We start from the raw sequence: 21,747 nt of genomic DNA, 5'->3' as shown, positions 1-21,747 counted from the left end.
ATTCTTCATAATCAATTAAACCAAAGAGATACTTAGAGTTTAAAGTTCTTGAAGATCTCCGCTAAGCACCTGAGGATTTTGGTTTCCAAGATGGAGATTACAAGAAATGGTAAGGCCATTATCCAACTACCTAATGACAAAGATAGCCTTAGTGAGACCATGCCATGCCTTAGCAAAAGAACTAAGGTGAGTACTTGAAAGAAGGACCATACAACAAATAAAAAGATTGTGGACCTAAAGAAGGTTGCTAAAACATGGAGCAACTCGAGCTTGAAGATGTTGAGTTGCTCAAGGACATCAATTAGTGTCTTTTGTGGGCCTATGTGTCTCTTTTTATTGTTTTTTCTGCTTTCTCCTAGTTGTCTTTTTGGTTCAAGTTTGTCTTATTGCTAACTTTTGTCTATTATGTTTCTAGCTTTTTTTTTTTTTTTTTTTGGTCAAGGCTGGGCTTCAATGATCAATCTTTTGTAATCTTGTTGTGAAGGGTTTTAGGCCTATTCAAAACTTTTTTCCCCTAATAAAATATAAAATTTATATTCATTAATTATAATTATCAATGGTGGAAGCTTTGGTTAGTTTCTTTGGTACCTTAAATGAAATAACATTTGGCTTAAATGTCACACAGTGATAATTGACTTAGATACAAAAGGAAGTGTAAAATAATCAAAGCTAACAAATATTTTTTTCAGACTTAATTTCTTACTTAATATGTGATGTTTAAGAACTACCAAAAAATAGTCTCACTTAAAAGAGGCTTATATTAGATGGTAAGATTATCCCTCAATTATTAAATAAAAATAAAGTTCAAAATATGATATAATAATATTAATAACTATAGCAATAAAAATGACATATTTTACATAAAATAAATCAATTAAAAACTAAATTTTATCATTAAGTTTTAATTACAATTGTTAAAAAATCAATTAATGAATTTACAAATAAATAAAAATTCCTTAGAATGTATAAGTCAACGAGGATTAGCAAGAATTATCTACATCAATGTCCCTACAATCATCTTCATGGATGCTTGAGGAAGTCAATTCCACTTTCTCCTCCCACTTTTCCTCATAGTTGAAAAGCAGGCCAATTTCATCTAAATCCATGTGGGTGGGAGATTGTTGGTGTTGTTGGTGCATGCAATTTGGGTGATCAAGAGCAGTGTTGAAGATCTGTTCCATTCCTTGCTCAGTCCTCATAGCCAAGCAGTTGGCATGATCAACACCATGATTCTGGTTGCTTGGAACAGGGCACATATCTTCTAAGTCAAATGCCCTTGCTTGTAGCAAACTCTCCACAAACAAATCTTCAGCACAACTGAAGGAAATAGGAGGATATGACACATTCAATTCTGATGATGATTTTGAATCCCTCTCCCCCACCAAACAACACCCATTATCACGAACCTGAGTTTGTGAAGAACATGCATCCAACATTATGTTTTCTTCTTCTCCAACATCATCTACAATCGAGTCGTTCAAATATTGACTCCATGTTTTGGAAACATTGACCTCTTCTTCATTAATTTGTGCTGAATCTCTAATGTTCAACATATTATCAGGAGCCGATCTGGTTTCGCAAAATACTTGCCCATCATCTTCACTGGAATTGACTGGGCAAGGGCTCTTCTCTTTCATGTATGAAATATTACAAGGCTTTGGCATTACAGCTTGAGATTTAGACTTAAAGCCACTACTGCTACCCATTGCAAGCCTCTTGCTCAAATGAATATTCCAGTAGTTCTTTATTTCATTGTCTGTTCTTCCAGGCAGCCGACCCGCAATTAGTGACCATCTGCAAATAGATTGCATATAACAAAATCAGATTATTTCCCCACGTCTCTAAATTTGTATGAACTGCTTACACAAGTTTAACTCCTACATATGCCTCATGCGGTTGCTTCACAGCAATCTATAATGGAAGGAATAATTTTCTTACCGATTTCCAAGCAGACGGTGCATTTTAATAATGAGTTCCTCCTCATCGGGAGTGATGTTGCCGCGCTTAATGCCTGGCCGAAGATAATTCAGCCATCTTAGTCTGCAACTCTTCCCACATCGATTCAGACCTGCCCAAATGCAAGCTTCAAACATCAGCTCAACATCCCACTTATACATTAGAACAAGATCTCACTATAAAGCTTTAATATGATCATTAGAATTCCATTTCCCCCGCTAATTCTGTAATATATTGCTGAGGAATTCTATCGTGATTAGAAACATTGGACTTTAGTTATTTGGATTTAGAAAAATCATGAAAAAACACAGATCACAAATTCATTTAAAAGAGAGGGAACTGGAAAGTTATTTTGTATGGCTCTTATTTTTAGTTGAAAAATGTTCATAAAAATTTTTGAATTTGATTATGAAAGTTTTTTTTGTTATTAACCTTTTCAATCACACTACATGATCTATAATCAGAACATAAGAAAACATAAGAAAGAGAAAAATTTATAAACATTTCCTGAATAAGATATATACACCCAATTGAATTAAAAAATGAGAACATTTGCAGAAAACATTGAAGAACTGCCACAACTTACCGGCTTGCTTGGGGAGAGCTCTCCATCCAGTTTCACCATGAGTGCGAATATAGTTAGTCAATATCTTGTCTTCCTGTGCTGTCCACGCCCCTCTATTGACATCTTCTTTAGAACAGCATGGTTTTCTCCCCATCTTTGCTCACTTCAAGGATTTTCCTGCTCCAAGGAGAATAAACTTGAACAAAACAAAGGTAGTATAGATTTTAAAGCTTCCTCTAGTGATAGGTGAAACTACAAGAGAGATCTAACACCTAATATTGGGTAGCTCATGAACAAACTGATCTACCCATGTTGTGTAGTTGATTGCTCGGAATTTATACAAATCAACACTAGACCATGCATTATGGAAGAGACAATGTGCAAGAATATGAACTGCCATTCTCAATATACATTGGAGCTTCAGCTACCTAATCTTCATGAATGAAGAGACTAGTATTTTGAAGGGAAGGTGGAGGAGGGGAGCAGTTGGGCTACCATGGTTTTGTTTAGTCACGACCACAACTACTCCTTTAGTTAATTGAAAGGTAGATGCCAATGCCATTCTTGTAATTACACTCCCTCTGCTGTCATTTTCCATATGTTTGACAATGTGAGTGAAATTAGAAATATATTTCACCTTGTTGAGAAACGGCAGAACCAAGGTATACAAATATATTGAAAAATGGAACGTTCGGTAAACTCATTTTTGTTTTGCAGAGAGCTGGTGGGGCATTTTGTATTTAATTGACTCTTCTTTCGTACTGTATTTTTTAATTGATTTTGCTTTCGTATACTGTTACCAATGAGGAGCCATTTTGAACAGTGAGCCATATGGAGAAACATATTAACTCCCTCCACATGAAGTTGTCAGTAATGTTTAATGGGTTGGTCTTGTGCTTTTTTGGGATTTTAATAAGTTCAGTTGGGAAGCCATTTACCTACCTACACGTAAAATGTGTTCAAACTTGTGTAGCCTGTCCATTAAGAAAGCTGCCCAATTTGCATATAAGGTCTACTGGGGTTGATTAAACATTGAAGGAAGGCTCTTTGTATACAGAGATCTCCAATGTCACGCTTACTCGTACTCAATAAAGGAATCTCCCTTTTTGTAGATTTTGTTCCTAAAGATTGCCAACTGCTTTTTATTGTCATTTTATATTGAGTGGTTGCAAAATCAAATTATATATAATCGAAACGAGTGCTTTATGTCTAATAATAATAATAAATAATTAGGTTGTGTTTTGATGGTAGTCTATTAGTATCTAAAGATTCTATGTTACACATAACTAAAACTTTTGGCAGCATGTACTATTGCAGTTAGGAGATTTCCACAATCCATGAATTATGCAACTGTTTTTTTGGGTCAAGATTGTGTAGAAAGTTTTTAAACATCAATATTTCGGATCATGATCCATCATCAGAATGAGAGAGTGTGAGAATGTCAATATAATTTAAAAGATAAAATAATATCTTCTGTTGAAAGAATTTTAGAATAAATCTGATGTCATATATGTAAATTATTTTTATTTCTTATATTTCCACTAGTTTTAGTTTTGATCCTCTTTATTGGTAGTCTTTTTATTTATTTATGAAAAAAAATTGAATAAAAATAAAGCGTCATTTTTTCTGAGATGTAATTTCTTTTTATTTGTAAATATATTAGTTTTAGAAGTTGAATGGCAATAGTGGGCACTTTTATTATTGGCAATTGTCTTAACATTTCTATTATGTATTTTTGTATTAACAAGTGATTTGTATGACGAAAAACATGAATATTTCTATTTTAAACATCTATATATTTTCTTCCACGCATTGTTTACATCTTGTGAATTGATGCCATTGTTTTTCACAAGAAAGCACTTGGAATGGGCTTGGCAGCTAATTTTTTAACTTTTTCTGTAGGCCTTTTTGTATTATTGTCTATCAATCCAATTTGTATTTTAAGCTTTTCTCATCAGCATGCACTCCTCAGTAGCTCACCAGGGGGGTTACTTTCTATGTTATATGAAATGTCTGGTTTGTATTCATCCATTTGTAAATGTTTCAATAAAATGTGGATGCAAGCATAAAGCCTTAAGAAAATTGTCAGCGTTAGGCTTCGAAAGGAGTTAGTATAATGACTAGTGAACCCACCTACTGATTTTAAGCATAAAGGCAATCATAGTTTACTAAGGTTTTCTTTCATCTCATCATCATGATTGAACTTATGTGAAAAACTGAAATTTGTATTGATTTTAAAGCTTCTGGGAGCTCTAGAATTCGATCTTGTTCGTTTATTTTAATGAAATCTATAATGTCAAAGCTAGATACCATAAAAACTTGTCAATATCATAAGTGATTTGCAAGCTCATCTTAATTTTTTTAATTTATGTAAAATATTATATGAAAACCAATGATTTTGAAGTCTTTATGGAACAAAATGGAATGACCGTGACCTGAATTCGATTCCAAAAAACTCAAGCTTGGAAGCCATAAAAAAGTGATACCAAAATTGTGTCTCTCTATATCTATAGGCCTTAATAATTTGTAATGGCATGATATTGTTTATTTTCATGGATGAGGGTTTGTTGATTATAATTACGGGTAATTGTTACTTTTGAGGATCCCAAAGCCCCTTGTTTGATCTTTGTCATGTATCAAGGGTTTCATTTCTATAACATGTTGCTACATCTGAGAATAGGGATTTTTGATATTTCTATAAATCTCTTATTGTTCTAAAACTAAGTTATGTATTTTCTCTTTGTCCAAATATGAAAATGAAACTTTTAGTATATGTCATGAGTGTTGTTTCTATGGTATCTCTTTTATTTTAGACATTACACCTCTAGTTTAGAAATCCTAATAAATTATGATACCCATTATTTTAATGATGAAGTTAATATAGATTTATTTAACATTGGTATCTTCAGGCTCCAAGCAATTTACACAAAAAACATTACATACTCTCTGTATACTATTAAAAGTGATCATATCTTTGCCTATATACCTTATTTCATTCTAAAAGTTCTTAACAAGGATTAAGGGACATGTCGTGATTGAGGGTTTTCTCACTATGTATAAATCTAATATTATTCTTCTCAAATTTTTGTATCACCACATTGCGATGATTGAACAATGTTTTTTATTAAGCTTTCAATGCACTTACCACTACATAAGGTATATTACTCTATAATGTGATATTTACCCATTACTTTCTTGTCATGATTTATCTTTGTAGAACCTAGACTAGTACAACGAATCTTACATCAACTCTAATACTTTATATTTTATTTTTACATTTGATATATAATTGATAATGCATTGACATATGTTACTTATCATTGATAGTTTTGTTATGTTATTTGTTCTTTTATTTCTTTAAAGTACTTTGCATGTATATGAATCTATACTTGATTCTATTATGAAGTGCATTTTTTAAAACTTTGTTTACATTGATTACCATGAGAGTTTGAAGAGACTTTGCGAAGGACTAATAGATGTATCCATGTGAAAAGCCAAAGATTGTAATTTGGACTTATCAGTACTATCAAAGGACATTGATAATTTTTTTATTAATGAATTTGTAGTTCATTTCACACTGTTGGAATTATGATATATTTGTCATTAGTTACAACACTTATTTGATTATGAATGTTTACCGAGCTCATCACTTAGTTTATAGTTCATACCGAGTGTTCAGTAGTGGTTACCGAGTAGAATAGTTCATACCATGCTGAACAATGGTCACTGAGCAAATGGGAAGTTCAGTAGTGTTTACCAAGTTCTCAGTGTTCACCGAGTCATCAGTTGAAATCAGTGTTTACCGAGTGATTAAGGTAAACGAAGGACTTAGTGTTTACCGAGTGAACAAGGTAAATGAAGGAATTAGTGTTTACCAAGTGAAGAAGGTTATCAATGGATTCAATTTTTACCGAGTGACACAATATTCACCAAGTCATGAACGGTTACCAAGTTCCAAGCTACTTAGAGTGATTAGTATGCACCGTGCCTCTACTCTTACCAAGTGCATGAAAATGCAGTGTATTGTAGTGGATGCCGAGTATCAGAAGGTCACCAAGTCAGTTTGAGGAACCTGAGTTTTCTACTATCTGGCTGACTCAATAATGTTTTGTTCACTTGTGTTTGGTCAACCTTGCCAGTGTAAATATTGGAATGGTATATATGTAATGTATTATATCATTTGTAAAATATGATAGAAATGTTGTATATCGTTGTATGGTGTTGTATTGCAATATTTTGAGAAGAGTAAAAGTAAATCAGCAGCAGAATAGAGGAATACAACAAGGTCAACATAGATGCATAAAAGTTATATCTATCACATCAGGTGATCAGTGCATAAAGGATCTTATCAGCAATCAGTTGTAACCAGATCCACTGCTTCATCCTAACAGGTGAATCAGTTTGTAAATCCTTTAACAAGGTAGACTTAACAATCTTTTGTAAATCTCCTAATAGAGTGCATACTTCATTGTATGTTTGTAAATCCTTTAACAAGGTGGATCTAGTAATCCTATTTTCTCCTAATAGGGAAGATCACTAGAAGTTAAGCCTTAACAGGCCAACTTTATACTGCAGTATTGAAGTTTTCTGGGCATCATCCCCACCCCAATTTTACTTTCTAATTGGAAGGTTTCTGGGTCACCAAATCAGTGTGTTCATGTGTTATGAATGTTTATCTTTTCATGCATACAGTAGATTAGATGGATAAATGGTGAATATGTTATTATGCTGAATTGATTTAAAGTTTTAGAGTTACTAATTCACCCCTCCCCTCTTAGTAACCTTGTTAGTCTTGATTATTTCCAACAATTGGTATCAGATCATTGTGGTTCTCAGGATAAAGTTTGACAGCTTGAGCAAAGATCAAAGACAATGGATATATTCAGACTTGACAAATCTATTGAGAATGAAAAGCTAGATCTGGAAATGGCCATGGCTCAACTCAAAGAAGCAAAGGAGATGTTGGCTCCTGATTTAACAGTGTTTAAACAACCAAGTATGCAAGGTAAGAATGCATCTATGGGTAGCTATTTCCAATAACAGACACACTTCACCAAGAACTTGGGCCAACTATAAGGCCGTACTCCTTCTGCACTTCAGGCTCTGCAAAACCTAGGTGGGTGAACCTCTTTAGATCTAACTATGTGACTAGTGCAATAACCATATTCAGGATCTAGAATAGCAGATGAAACCCCCAATTTCTCCTAAAGACTTATGAAATTCCATGGATCTATAATAGCTAGGTTCAGATCTATGAGTGTCAAAAGCTGAGTGAGGGTTAAACAATTATGCCCACTTCAAACATAAAAGGGAAATACAATTGAATAATAATATTGATTTTCAGCAAACCATGACATGAATCAACATAAGCCTATGATCTTTCAAGATGATCAGTGCCTTATCTATTGGGCAATCACACAAATCCCTAACACACATCTCAGAAAGTCATTGATATATGCCATATATCAGGACTTTCCTGATCTATCTATCCACTTTATGAATTAGACATCTGCATCCTTCTGAATCTCATACTCGACCTATTCCTTTCTGAGATTTGCAATCCTATGATGATGAATTAAGAATTTACATAACTCTTTGACTTACCAAAAAAATAAATCAACATATACAAACAATAGATTGCAACTGAGTTTTATATCCTTTGTTTACAAAACACAAGAGATTACAGACAACATGAATGGGAGACAAGATACTAGAAAGAAGATTAACTTGCTGTTGAAATCTATTTAATTCTTTGAAACAAATACAGGAGATGTATGAAATTGAAATTCCAAACTACCTAATAGGTAAGAACTATTTGCATAAAAGACTTAATGTTGTTTAATACAAGAGAAGTCATGCTGAAAGAATGGTTTCACAATATTGGGAATGCATCAAGACTGGACCAAAACCTTGGTATGACAATAGTGTGCCAATTTTCTCCCCAGAAAAAACTAGAACCCCTTGAATGATAGAAAGAAAGAAAGGTATAAACAAAGGTGAATTCCCGGATTGAATCTGCAACCAACATCTATCCACTAGGAATTCAATCTTTTGCAACTGAAAGCCTCTCTCTTCTATCTACCATTTTGATCTGATCTATCTGCAATTGATTTGCAAATGTCTGTTTTTGAATGATGAAAACTTGCTGAGTCACCAAAATATCTGATTCCTTATGCAATTCTGGTGAAATTATGAGTTTTTACTGATTTTAATGTAACCAATTCAACCTCAACTGCATTTTTAGCATCTTTTATGCATATTCAAGTCATTACCTTGCCAAAAACTAATTCTAAACTTCCTCACCTGAAATCGGTTGCAAGATAAGAACCTGGTAGAAAACCTCTTGTAGCATGAACTAGCTGCTTCCTGTGCAAAAGCCAACTATAGAATCGGATAGTTCGTCTTCTCCCGATTTTGACGATATATAACATCACCTATTTTGCATCTTAGAAACCCATTGAAAGTCATTTTGAAAATGACTCCTCTGCTAGAAAACCATGGTCTGCACATTTGATTTTTTAAATTTTTTGAAAATTTTTAAAAATATTTAAAGTTCAAACTTTATATTAAATGACCTCTTTTGATTTAAAGAGAATTTGAACGTGCAGTTTTGAAAACAATTTTAAAATTATTTTATTTTTATCCAACCCTTCAATTTTGAGGTCAAACCTCTGTTGACCCATGCCACGTGGCACATTCTGATTCACCTACCCTTTGTACATCTGCCACATCATTAGAGGCTAGGACCCGGTGACACATGTCATTTATCTACTTTCCCACATTTTTTATCGACCTTGCATCTTCTATTTGCGGGCGTGCGCCCACCGCTTGATCATGTCACGTGGCATGATCCTGTGCATCTGCCTAAACTTGCACGTCCTTGCCATGTCAATATGCTTGAGCCTACCTCACCACGTGTCACATTTTCGCAACCCCACAATCCTTAACCTTCGAGCATTTTGTTTTTGCGGGCATGCGGGCGTCGTCAATCTCGCCATGTGTCGACATCTCGGCTCTCGTCACCACATCATCATCCTTGCGCGTTTGGTCAAAATTTTTCTTTGTCATAGATGTCACCCTTATTTCTACCATGCCAACGGGGTCGGGCCCACCATGTGGATCGTTTCCTTCCAAAGGCTCGTGTCTTCATTTCACTTTCTCTATTGAGATGAAAAGTATTTAAACCCTTAAGCAAGACTAATCCCAACGAATGTGGAATATTTGCTCTTCAATGTCTTTTGGCTCTGTTTCCTACTATTTCACTTGTGATCTCTCTATTGCTGCCGCATAACACACATACTGTCTTAAACTACTGGCTTTAAAAATGTGCCTACCTCCTTTTGAATTGGCGTGTTGTGTTGACTTTCTCTCAACCGTGGGTTGTTGCTTTTAATCTGTTGTGCTCTGTGCTTTGCATGAACTGTCTGAAGCCTTTGACTGCATTTTACAATGAATTTAATGCGTGCTTTTTCTTTTTTAACGCAATGGGTTCCCTCTTGGCGTGTGAAGCTTAATATGGGTGTTGACTGCCCTACTCTTTAGTTTCTCTACAGCTTCATTTGATTACATTTTTCAATGTTTGAGGCTCTTTCTTTCAGGCGTGAGTTGTCTCTTGTAGCCTAGAAATCCCTTGCCGCTAGTTGTCTTTTGCTCCCTCCAATGGCTTCTTTGTCCTCCTCTTCTCATGTCGCACCTCTCTTTAGCCTGGTGTGAAGATCAACTTCATCTATCTACAGCTGCTCTATGACTGCAGGTTGTCTTCTCCATTCGGTGTGCCCTTCAAAAGGGGACGTCTTCCCTTTTAAAAGGCGTGTTTGATACTTTGAATGCATGTGGAGATTGCTTTACAAATGGCATGAAAATTCCCCCTTCAATGTCTTGAGATTTGAACCTATGGCTTCTTCTTTATGAAATGATTTTTGAGCTCCTTTAAAAATGTCGTGTGAGACTCTATACTGTGGATCTTCCTTGCAATGGACTAGTCGTGGATTTCATTGCCAAATTGTGGGTTTTCTATTTTAGAAACATGAGTGTCTTTTGTTTATATCCTTTGGCATGGGTTTGACTTGCAACGCTGACCAGCTTTGGATGTGTGTGGAGACCTTTTCTTACTTTTCACCATTCATTTCCAACTTGGTGTGCTCTGTCCATGCGCTTTTCATTGCTAGATCCAGTGTTCCCATAAGTTTTAAACTTCCAAAGATGGTGAGACGGATCTTGGGAGCCTCTAAAAAAAATTCTAGGCTTTGGGAATAACAGCTATATATGCAACATGATTAATGATCCAAGCCATAGCTTCAATCTAATTATCCGTTTGACATCTTCAATTGCAAGTACAAAGGCACATAGTGAAAACTAAAACAATGAAAATCAATGTACTGTCTCTGCACTCTTCTTGGCACGCAAAGATGTGGAATGCATTTTCAAAATCATGGGGACCCTTTATGTTTACGAATTATAACATGAGCTTCTTCCATCTCGACAGAAGTCCATCAATCTGATGTGATCAGTCGAGTCCCAAAGTGGGTCCGACTAAAAAAATTTTGTTTCCAAACAACTAACTCACAGACTGATCCATCGACCCTTTAGAACTGACTGGAAACCAATTCGATCACAAATCCACCATTAAAAACTCACTTTGAAACACCTCTGTACCACTATGAAAATTGTGTCAGGAGGTCAGTTGACTGGCCTTAAAAACTAATCCAAATCTTTGACCAGACTTTGAAATTTAACCCACTGATTCTTTGCTCCGCACTCTGGTACCATGTCAAATCTCGTCTTATAACGAATTCCTAGTCAAAAGACATTGACTGTCAAATTTGACCTCTCAAAATCACCTAGAGATAAACAAGTCAAAAAACACTAAACTGGGTTCAGAATCGGCTTCAAAAACTAGGTAAACTGACACTTGGAAGGATGAAACCTGGGACATTGGTTCTTTGTCATGAGGAAAATTTTCTTCTGTGATTTGGGCTCATGATGAATCATGGGATGAAAATGGCAATCAGTCAAAGTGGGCTACTCAGAATTTTGTAGACTGGACATGCTGACAGAAAGCATTTTTTGCGAATGGAATGGAGCTAGAAAAGTGTGCAAATGGATTCATCATGACTTAAAAATTGACACACTTAAAAGCATTTTCAGAGGACAATACAAGGGAACAAACCATTTGGTCCTACCAATCATAGGCACTAAGATATGGCATCCTGAACAGGGCTCCTAATCAATCTGCATCTCTTACTAGTAGTGAAACTTCAAAAATTGCAAATGGAATCGTGTTTGAAAACTGATCAAACGGATTTTTCATAAGCTCAAATCTGGAACATAGAAAGTTTCTAAACCCTAGAATATGATGTAACAAGAATTTTCTCATTTGGGTCAATTGGTCAAAAGATATAACTCGTCAAAATGGGCTTCCCAGAAAAGTGTGCAAAGTGAAAAGGACTAATAGATGTATCCATGTGAAAAGCCAAAGATTGTAAGTTGGACTTATCGATACTATCAAAGGACATTGATAATTTTTTTATTAATGAGTTTCTAGTTCATTTCAAACTATTGGAATTATGATATATTTGTCATTAGTTACAACACTTATTTGATTTTGAATGCTTACCGAGCTCATCACTCAGTCTACAGTTCCTACCGAGCGTTCAGTACTGGTTACCGAGTAGAACAGTTCATACCATGCTGAACAGTAGTCACCGAGAAAATGGGAAGTTTAGTACTGTTTACCAAGTTCTTAGTGTTCACCGAGTCATTAGTTGAAATCAGTGTTTACCGAGTGATCAAGGTAAACGAAGGACTTAGTGTTTACCGAGTGATCAAGCTAAACAAAGGACTTCATGTTTACCAAGTGAACAAGGTAAATGAAGGAATCAGTGTTTACCAAGTGAAGAAGGTTATCAATGGATTTAGTTTTTACCGAGTGACACAATATTCACCAAGTCACCAATAGTTACTGAGTTCCAAGCTACTTAGAGTGATTAGTATGGACTGTGCCTCTACTCTTACTGAGTGCATGACAATGCAATGTATTGTAGTGGATGTTGAGTATCAGAAGGTCACCAAGTCAGTTTGAGGAACCCAAGTTTTCTACTATTTGGCCGACTCAGTAATGTTTTGTTCACTTGTGTTTGGCCGACCTTGCTAGTGTAAATATTGGAATGGTATATATGTAATGTATTATATCATTTGTAAAATACGATAGAAATGTTGTATATCATTGTATGGTGTTGTATTGCAATATTTTGAGAAGAGTAAAAGTGAATCAGCAGCAGAAAAGATGAATACAGCAAGGTCAACATAGATGCAGAAAAGTTATATCTATCACATCAGGTGATCAGTGCATAAAGGATCTTATCAGCAATCAGTTGTAACCAGATCCATTGCTTCATCCTAACAAGTGAATCAGTTTGTAAATCCTTTAACAAGGTAGACTTAATAGTCTTTTGTAAATCTTGTAACAGAGTGCATACTTCATTGTATGTTTGTAAATCCTCTAACAAGGTGGATCTAGCAATCCTATTTGCTCCTAATAGGGCAGATCACCAGAAGTGATCATTGTAAGCCTTAATAGGCCAACTTTATACTATAGTATTGAAGTTTTGTGGGCATCATCCCCACCCCAGTTTTACTTTCTAATTGGAAGGTTTCTAGGTCACCAAATCAGTGTGTTCATGTGTTATGAATGTTTATCTTTTCATCCATACAGTAGATTAGATGGATAAATGGTGAATATGTTATTATGCTGAATTGATTTAAAGTTTTAGAGTTACTAATTCACCCCTCCCCTCTTAGTAACCTTGTTAGTCTTGATTATTTCCAACAATTGGTATCAGAGCATTGTGGTTCTTAGGGTAAAGTTTGACAACTTGAGCAAAGATCAAGGACAATAGAGATATTCAAACTTGACAAATCTATTGAGAATGAAAAGCTAGATCTGGAAATGGCCATGACTCAACTCAAAGAAGCAAAGGAGCTATTGGCTCCTGATTTAATAGTGTTTAAACAACCAAGTATGCAAGTTAAGAATGCGTCTATGGGTAGCTATTTCCAATAACAGACACACTTCACCAAGAACTTGGGCCAACTATAAGGCTGTACTCCTTCTGCACTTCAGGCTCTACAAAACCTAGGCAGGTGAACCTCTTTAGATCTGACTATGTGACCAGTGCAATAACCATATTCATGATCTAGAATAGTAGATGAAACCCCTAATTTCTCCTAAAGACCTATGAAATGCCATGGATCTACAATAGCTAGGTGCAGATCTATGAGTGTCAAAAGCTGAGTGAGGGTTAAACAATTATGCCCACTTCAAACATAAAAGGGAAATACAATTGAATAATAATATTGATTTTCAGAAAACCATGACTTGAATCAACATAAGCCTATGATCTTTCAAAATGATCAGTGCCTTATGTATTGGGCAGTCACACAAATCCCTAACACACATCTCAGAAAGTCATTGATATATGCCATATATCAGGACTCTCTTGATCTATGTATCCACTTTATGAATTAGACATCTGCATCCTTCTGAATCTCATACTCGACCTATCCCTTCCTGAGATTTGCAATCCTATGATGATGAATTAAGCATTTACATAACTCTTTGAGTTACTAGCAAAATAAATCAACATATACAAACAATAGATTGCAGTTGAGTTTCATATCCTTTGTTTACAAAACACAAGAGATTACAAACAACATGAATGGGAGACAAGATACCAAAAAGAAGATTAACTTGTTTTTCAAATCTATTTATTTCTTTGAAACAAATACAGGAGATGTATGAAATTGAAATGCCAAACTACCTAATAGGTAAGAACTATTTGCATAAAAGACTTAATGTTGTTCAATACAAGAGAAGTCATGCTAAAAGAATGGTTTCACAGTATTGGGAATGCATCAAGACTGGACCAAAACCCTGGTATCATAGTAGTGTGCCAATTTTCTGCCAAAAAAACTGGAACCCCTTGAATGACAAAATAGAAAGAAAGGTATAGACAAAGGTGAATTCTCAGATTGAATCTGCAACCGACATCTATCCACTGAGAATTCAATCTTTTGCAACTGAAAGCCTCTCTCTTCTCTCTAGCATTTTGATCTAATCTAATTTCATTATTATCTGCAACTAATTTGCAAATGTCTATTTTTAATGATGAAAACTTGCTGAGTCACCAAAATATCTGATTCCTTATGCAGTTCTGGTGAAATTGTGAGTTTTTACGGATTTTAATGTAACCAATTCAACCTCAACTACATTTTTACCATCTTTTATGCATATTCAAGTCATTACCTTGCCAAAAACTAATTTTGAACTTCCTCACCTAAAATCGGTTGCAAGATAAGAACTTGGTAGAAAACCTCTTGTAGCATGAACCAGCTACTTCCTGTGCAAAAACCAACAATAGAATCAGATAGTTTGTCTTCTCCCAATTCCGGCAATATATAACATTGCCTATTTTGCATCTCAAAAACCCACTAAAATTCATTTTGAAAATGACTCCTCTGCTAGAAAACCATGGTCTATACATTTGATTTTTTAAATTTTTTGAAAAATTTAAAAAAAATCTAAAGTTTAACTTTTGAGGCTCTTTCTTTTAGGCATGAGTTGTCTCCTACAGCTTGGAAATCCCTTGCCGCTGGTTGTCTTTTGCTCCCTTCAATGACTTCTTTGTCCTCCTCTGCTCATGTCGCACCTCTCTTTAGCCTGGCGTGAAGATCAACTTCATCTATCTCCAGCTACTCTATGACTGCGGGTTGTCTTCTCCATTCGGTGTGCCCTTCAAAAGGGGCCATCTTCCCTTTTAAAAGGCGTGTTTGATACTTTGAATGCATGTGGAGATTTCTTTACAAATGGCGTGAAAATTCCCCCTTCAACGTCTTCAGATTTGAACCTGCGACTTCTTCTTTATGAAATGATTTTCGAGCTCCTTTAAAAATGTCATGTGAGACTCTATACTATGGATCTTCCTTGCAATGGACTAGTCATGGATTTCCTTGCCAAATCGTGGGTTTGCTATTTCAAAATCATGAGTATCTTTTGTTTATATCCTTTGGCACGGGTTTGACTTGCAACGCTGAGCAGCTTTGGATGTATGTGGAGACCTTTTCTTACTTTTCACCATTCATTTCCAACTTGGTGTGCTCTGTCCATGCACTTTCCATTACTAGATCCAGTGTTCCCATAAGTTTTAAACTTCTAAGGATGGTGAGACGGATCTTGGGAGCCTCTAAAAAAATTCTAGGCCTTAGGAATAATAGCTATATATGCAACATGATTAATGATCCAAGCCACAGCTTCAATCTAATTATCCATCTGACATCTTCAATTGCAAGTACAAAAGCATATAGTGAAAACTAAAACAATGAAAATCAATGTACTATCTCTGCACTCTTCTTGACATGCAAAGATGTGGAATGCATTTTCAAAATCATGGGGATCCTTTATGTTTACTAATTATAACATGAGCTTCTTCCATCTCGACAAAAGTCCATCAATCTAATGTGATCAGTCGGGCCCCAAAGTGGGTCCGATTAAAATTTTTTTGTTTTCGAACAATTAACTCGCAGACTGATCCATCGACCCTTTAGAACTAACCGAAAACCAATTCGATCACAAAATCACCATTAAAAACTCACTTTGAAACACCTCTGTACCACTATGAAAATTGTGTCAGGAGGTCAGTTGACTGGCCTTAAAAACTGATCCAAATCTCTAACCAAGCTTTGAAATCTGACCCACTGATTCTTTGCTCTAGACTCTAGTACCATGTAGAATCTCGTCTTATAATGAATTCCCAGTCAAAAGATATTGACTGTCAAATTTGACCTCTCAGAATCACCTACAGATAAACGAGTCAGAAAACACTAAACTAGGTTTAGAATCAGCTTCAAAAACTGGGTAAACTGACACTTGGAAGGACAAAAATTGGGACATTGGTTCTCTGTCATGAGGAAAATGTACTTCTGTGATTTGGGCTCATGAGGAATCATGGGACGCAAATGGAGATCAGTCAAAGTGGGATACTTAAAATTTTGTAGACTGGACATGTTGACAGAAAGCATTTTTTGTGAACGGAATGGAGCTAGGAAAGTGTGCAAATGGATTCATCATGACTTAAAAACTGACACACTTAAAAGTATTTTTAGAGAAAAATACAGGGGAAAAAACCATTTGGTCCTACCAATCATAGGAACTAAGATATGGCATCCCAAACAGGGCTCCCAATCATTCTGCATCTCTTACTACCAGTGAAACTTCAAAAATTGCAAATGGAATCATGTTTGAAAACTGATCAAACAGATTTTTCATAAGCTCAAATCTGGAACATAGAAAGTTTCTAACGCCTAGAATATGATGTAACAAGAATTTTTTCATTTGGGTCAACTGGTCAAAAGCTATAACTCGTCAAACAGGGCTTCCCAGAAAAGTGTGCAAAGTGCAAAAGCGTGAAAACAGTAACTGACCAAATTTGAGGGATTCAAAACCTAGTCAAATGGACTCAAAATGACTCAAAATCTAAAACATAGGTTTTTGGGTATGGATACTAGACAGCCCCAAAGTGGCAAGTCATGACGCAATTCTGGGTGCAAGATATTCGATTGCAAACATGCCCTCCTATCACTGTTCGCCACTTGGATGAAAATGCAAATTAGAAATGCACTCCAAATAGGACTTCACAGAATGGTTCGACACGTCAGTTTATCATCAGAGAACAATTGGATGTGCTAAATGGAAGGTGTTAGAAACACTGAACACCATGGGGGTTTACAAGTACAGCTGGGTACACATGCAATTATGGGCATTCATAGGGCTTGATTTGACTCAAAATTTTAGATGGTCGCTAAAAATTGCATGGTCAATTTTGAGCACCAATGGGAGCATCTTTCTCAATCTCTAAAAAGAAGAAAGGAACTTGCAAGACAAATGAATGATCATCAGTATGTTGAAGAAAAGATTGAAGACCTTTTAACATCAAGCAGTTCAAATGAAGCTAATGAGGCAAACAATGCAATCAAAGAACTCTTAGAGAAGAATGGATCTCTGCAAGAAGAAGTAAGAATGCTAAGAAGATAACAAGAGATTCAGTCAACAATGTTATGTGAAATTTTGGAACAAAGGAACATGATGCAAGATGAGATAGAAGGAAGGAACAATGAAATTCAAAATCAATCCCTTCAGTATGAGGATCTTACAGATCAAATTTCCAATGCAAATGAAGAAATCAAAATTCTCAAAGCACAAAATGAAAGAATAAGGAATGATTTGAATGTTGAAAGAAAAATCACTGAAAGCTTACAAAGTGACCTAAGATCTGAAAGACAAATCAATGAAATTTTGGAGAATGACTTAAATGTTGAAAAGTAAGTCAATGAAAGGATGATAAAATCTCAAACAGATGTGGATCAACTGAATCAACAAAATGAGCAGAATCTTCATGGACAAAAAGGTAAAGCAGGCCTTGGATACAATGAAGAAGGTGAATCTTCCAAACAAGGTGCCAAAAAGAATCAAAGACCTACTTGCAATCACTATGGCAAGATAGGTCATACATCTAACAAATGTTGGAGCAATGGTAAAGGAAAACTAAATGGTGAATGCTACAATTGCAATCAACATGGTCACAAAGCCAATGAATGCAAAGAGGAACCAAAATTTGAAGGCAAATCTCACAAATGCAAGAAACAAGGTCACAAGGCATCTGAGTGCAGATCTAAATCATTCAATCCAGTAGAACAAATTGTCAAAGCATTATTTGGTTGGGACTACAATACTTGGTGCAAATGTCACTATTGTGGAAAATATGGACACATTGGAGTAAATTGTACAAGGCATCACCTAAGGAAGAAAAATACTACCATAAGATGTTATACATGTATTGAACTTGTTCATATATCCAAGAATTGCATGAACATAGGAAGAGTTGAAGATGAAAAGAAAGCTAGAGCTGACAACATTCGAAAATAGATGAGACAATAGTGGATTCCTAAATCTACCGAACCAAAAAGTTCAAATGATGGCAATGTCACTCAAGAAGTGGGTGACTCCACCATTTCTAATTAGACTCATCAAGGAGGATTAGGGACTGCATCTTCAAGCCATATCCTAAGCAGTTCCAAAATGAAGGAGTGCAAATGACAAATCAGTATTTCAGATACAAGACATAGTTCACTATGATGCATCTACCGAGCTAGGTTGGTCTCAAACTTAACCAAGCTAGGTTGGGAATATGAAAGGTCTTGTTTGTTCACCGAGTTTCAAAGTTCACCGAGTAAGTCAATGACTATCTGACAAACCCTAGATCATCTCAACTACCTTCGTACACGAGCATTAATGGAATTTTTTTTTATAAATTTGATCTCATTTTCACCACAAATTTAGAATATACAGAGCGAAGAGATTTCCAAGAGCACGCAAGTGAGTTCAAGTGATTTGAAGTGATTTTCCAGCGAAGAATTTTTTTTAAAAAATCGTTCACTCACCGAGCAGCAATGGCATCCACAAGCACTAGCAGCAGCAAGGCAAAGAGGGGCTCTAAAATGCTTGTGAAGGGAGTCAAATAGAAAGCACCTAGCTTCAAGCTCATTCTCGCCATAGCTGAATCGCTCGACCTGCATGGAGCTCAATCACAGATTCCACCCAAGGTACTACTTATAAATGGCATTCGTACTCATTTCAAATGCACTGTTCAAGAGATAGGGACACTAGATATGGATAATGCCCTAGCTAAGTTATGTGTGGATGGAACCCTTAAACCCGAGTTCAAACATCTGGAAACCAAAGGTTTCACCAATATCTCACATTTGCCAAGAAATTTCCAAGTGAAATGGATAAGATACATTTTGAGCCATTTTCATAATGGTCAGTTGTGGTTAGAGAAACCCGCTCTGATTACAAAGAAGATGATTCACAGAATCACGGGTTTACCTATGTTGAGCAAATCCAAAACCACTAAAACCCTAAGTCAGGGTGAACTTCAGAAGTTAACCCTAGCTAAATGGGATGGCAGAGGACTGAAACTTAACAATGTATCATATATAGAGCTAAGATTTGGAATTAGTGTAATTGCATACAAGCTGTATAGTTCTAGCAGATTGAATAGTGTTCCATGTGAGGTTGTGGACTTAGCCTATAAGGTTGTGAAGAAGAACATGGAGTTTGACCTAGCAGATGTGCTGTTGAAACAACTAAATAAGAACATGGACAGTATAAGGACCTCAAAGACCAACCCATGCAAATTTGGTTCTTTGTTAGTTTGTTTATTTTTCTATGTACAAAAGTTTTTTCCTTCTAAAGGTACAGTTGTATGGAGAAAAGATGTTCCAGTTTTGTACTAGATAAATGAGTTTATTGCAGAAATGGGTGTAAATTTTGATAAGGTTATGGATAACTAATTTGAAGATTTCAAGGAGAGAATGAACAACAGGTTCAAGATTCCTCCTAAACTTGTTGAAGACTATAAGGAAGATGTATGTTTCATGGTTGACTGTGAAAAAGTATATATATAGGCAGTCAAACCCCACATTGCATGGGTAAAATCACTTCCCTATGAAGTGAACATTGATGAAACTAGAGACATCATTGAGGCACTGCTAAATGAACTAGTGGATCCCAAATTGCCTGCATTTGAAACATTTGATGAGGCAAAGGTAAGAATAGAACTTGAGATCAAGCTTCCCTAGGCAATCTCCAAGGGAAAGAGGAAGATAGAAAAATTGAAAACTAACATTGGACCTCTAATGCTTACTGAAGGGAAAGGTGAGGATGATGAAGAAGAAGAATTTGAAGAAGAGGAGCCAGAAAAGGAGGCAGAGCCTATGAAGAAGAAAGGTAGGGCAATCATTACCAAACCTCAGGTAGTACTCACAAGGAGAACAAGGAAAGGAAAAAAGGAAAGTGAAGTTGTGTTTAGCAAGCCTCCTCTCACATTTGTAGATAGGTTAAAACAACTCAAGATTGGTGTAGGAATCAACAACTTTAAAACCTTAAAGTATGAATCCAGGACTCTTGCTGAGCAAAAGGAAATTGAAGATTTGGTAATGGAGAAGTTGGGAACTTGGAAATACTCCCTAGACCAATTTGTCTCCCAAATTCCTACAATATTGTTTGATAAAATAAAGGTAAGATGGGAGAACATTGAGAAAACTGTTAGAGACATTTTTGAACAAAAATTGAGAGAACTGGTACCTAGCCTAACAGATGCAAAAATCAAAAAGGCAATGAAGGATCGAGAAGGAAGAATGAATATGAGATTCAATACATGTCTCATATAGTTAAAAAATATTGAACCAGTTGTTAAGAATGCAACTGATGTTTGGAATGATACTCATAAACTGCATAAGCCAAGTGATGAACCTATGGAAATCAAGGAAGATGATAGTAATGATGAAGAGGATGTGGATGGTGATAACTCTATCACCATGGATGTAACTGATGAAGATCTCCAGCAATTAATGAAGGAGAAGGAAGAAGAAGAAAAGGAGGAAGAAGAAGTTGAGGAGGAGGATGATCTAGTTAAAATTGCAGCAACTGTCATTGCCTCCCTTCCTCACTCTCCACCTAAAATTGTTAAATCTATGGAGATAGGTTCTTCGAGCAAGATTGTGAGCACCATAGAGACATCATTAGCTCAAATTCCTCCAGTGACCTCTCAGCTCCAGGTATCTACAATGGAAGTATCAAGTACTTCATCTATCAAGCTGAAGATCACTTCTTCGTCTACCGAGCATCTAGCAATATCTTCAGTCACCGAGTCATCCACTGCAGTAGTCACTACATCAGGTGTATCAATTCCTCCTATAGTATGTACAGTAAGTTTTCCAGTTTTCACTTCAATTTTGTCATCCCCAGCCACATTGGGTCCAATTTTTGCTCTAGCTAGCTCTTCTACTACAAATATTCCAATTTGTACATCAGTTTTGGATATGGGAACATCAATTTTTCCCACAGTTAGCACTTCTCTCAATCTTCCTTTAGTTGGTCCTATTCTAGTTTTGATAGCCAGTCCAGCCTCATCAACCATTGTCTCTGTTTTCAAAGGCAAAGATGTTAGCACAACAGAAAAACCAAAGATTCCATTAAAATTTTTGCTTACAGGCAAGACAGTGGATGAGGATGTAGACTTGGATAATGAAATTGTCATTCCCAAGATAGATCTAGATACTACTTCAGTTGATGAACTAAGACTGCTCAATCAGCATATAGATCTAAAGGC

At 35.8% G+C, this 21,747-nt stretch overlaps 1 protein-coding gene across 1 annotated transcript; it reads right to left on the bottom strand.

Moving 5' to 3' along the window:
• Window positions 1-866: 866 nt before the first annotated feature.
• LOC149573156 (transcription factor MYB14-like) lies at window positions 867-2,901 on the bottom strand. The gene is made up of 3 exons (XM_089814330.1): window positions 2,543-2,901; window positions 1,939-2,068; window positions 867-1,794 (listed from the first exon to the last, which is right to left on the bottom strand). Exons 1-3 carry the CDS (start codon window positions 2,673-2,675, stop codon window positions 981-983), a joined length of 1,077 nt encoding a protein of 358 aa, XP_089670456.1. The 5' UTR covers window positions 2,676-2,901; the 3' UTR covers window positions 867-980.
• Between the last annotated feature and the right edge of the window lie 18,846 nt (window positions 2,902-21,747).

Source organism: Cupressus sempervirens, chromosome 2 (assembly GCF_028749045.1).
Source record: "Cupressus sempervirens isolate cs-2001-9-10 chromosome 2, ASM2874904v1, whole genome shotgun sequence".
NCBI classification, from domain to species: domain Eukaryota; kingdom Viridiplantae; phylum Streptophyta; class Pinopsida; order Cupressales; family Cupressaceae; genus Cupressus; species Cupressus sempervirens.
This window is presented reverse-complemented; position numbering and strand designations above follow the sequence as displayed.

What these genes read in the sequence shown, in the direction of transcription:
- LOC149573156 (XM_089814330.1), bottom strand. Translation starts at nt 2,675, where the DNA reads ATGGGGAGAAAACCATGCTGTTCTAAAGAAGATGTCAATAGAGGGGCG. An exon ending in AGCTCTCCCCAAGCAAGCCG is followed by an intron (nt 2,069 to 2,542) that starts GTAAGTTGTGGC and finishes GCATTTGGGCAG; the next exon opens with GTCTGAATCGATGTGGGAAG. An exon ending in CACCGTCTGCTTGGAAATCG is followed by an intron (nt 1,795 to 1,938) that starts GTAAGAAAATTA and finishes ATCTATTTGCAG; the next exon opens with ATGGTCACTAATTGCGGGTC.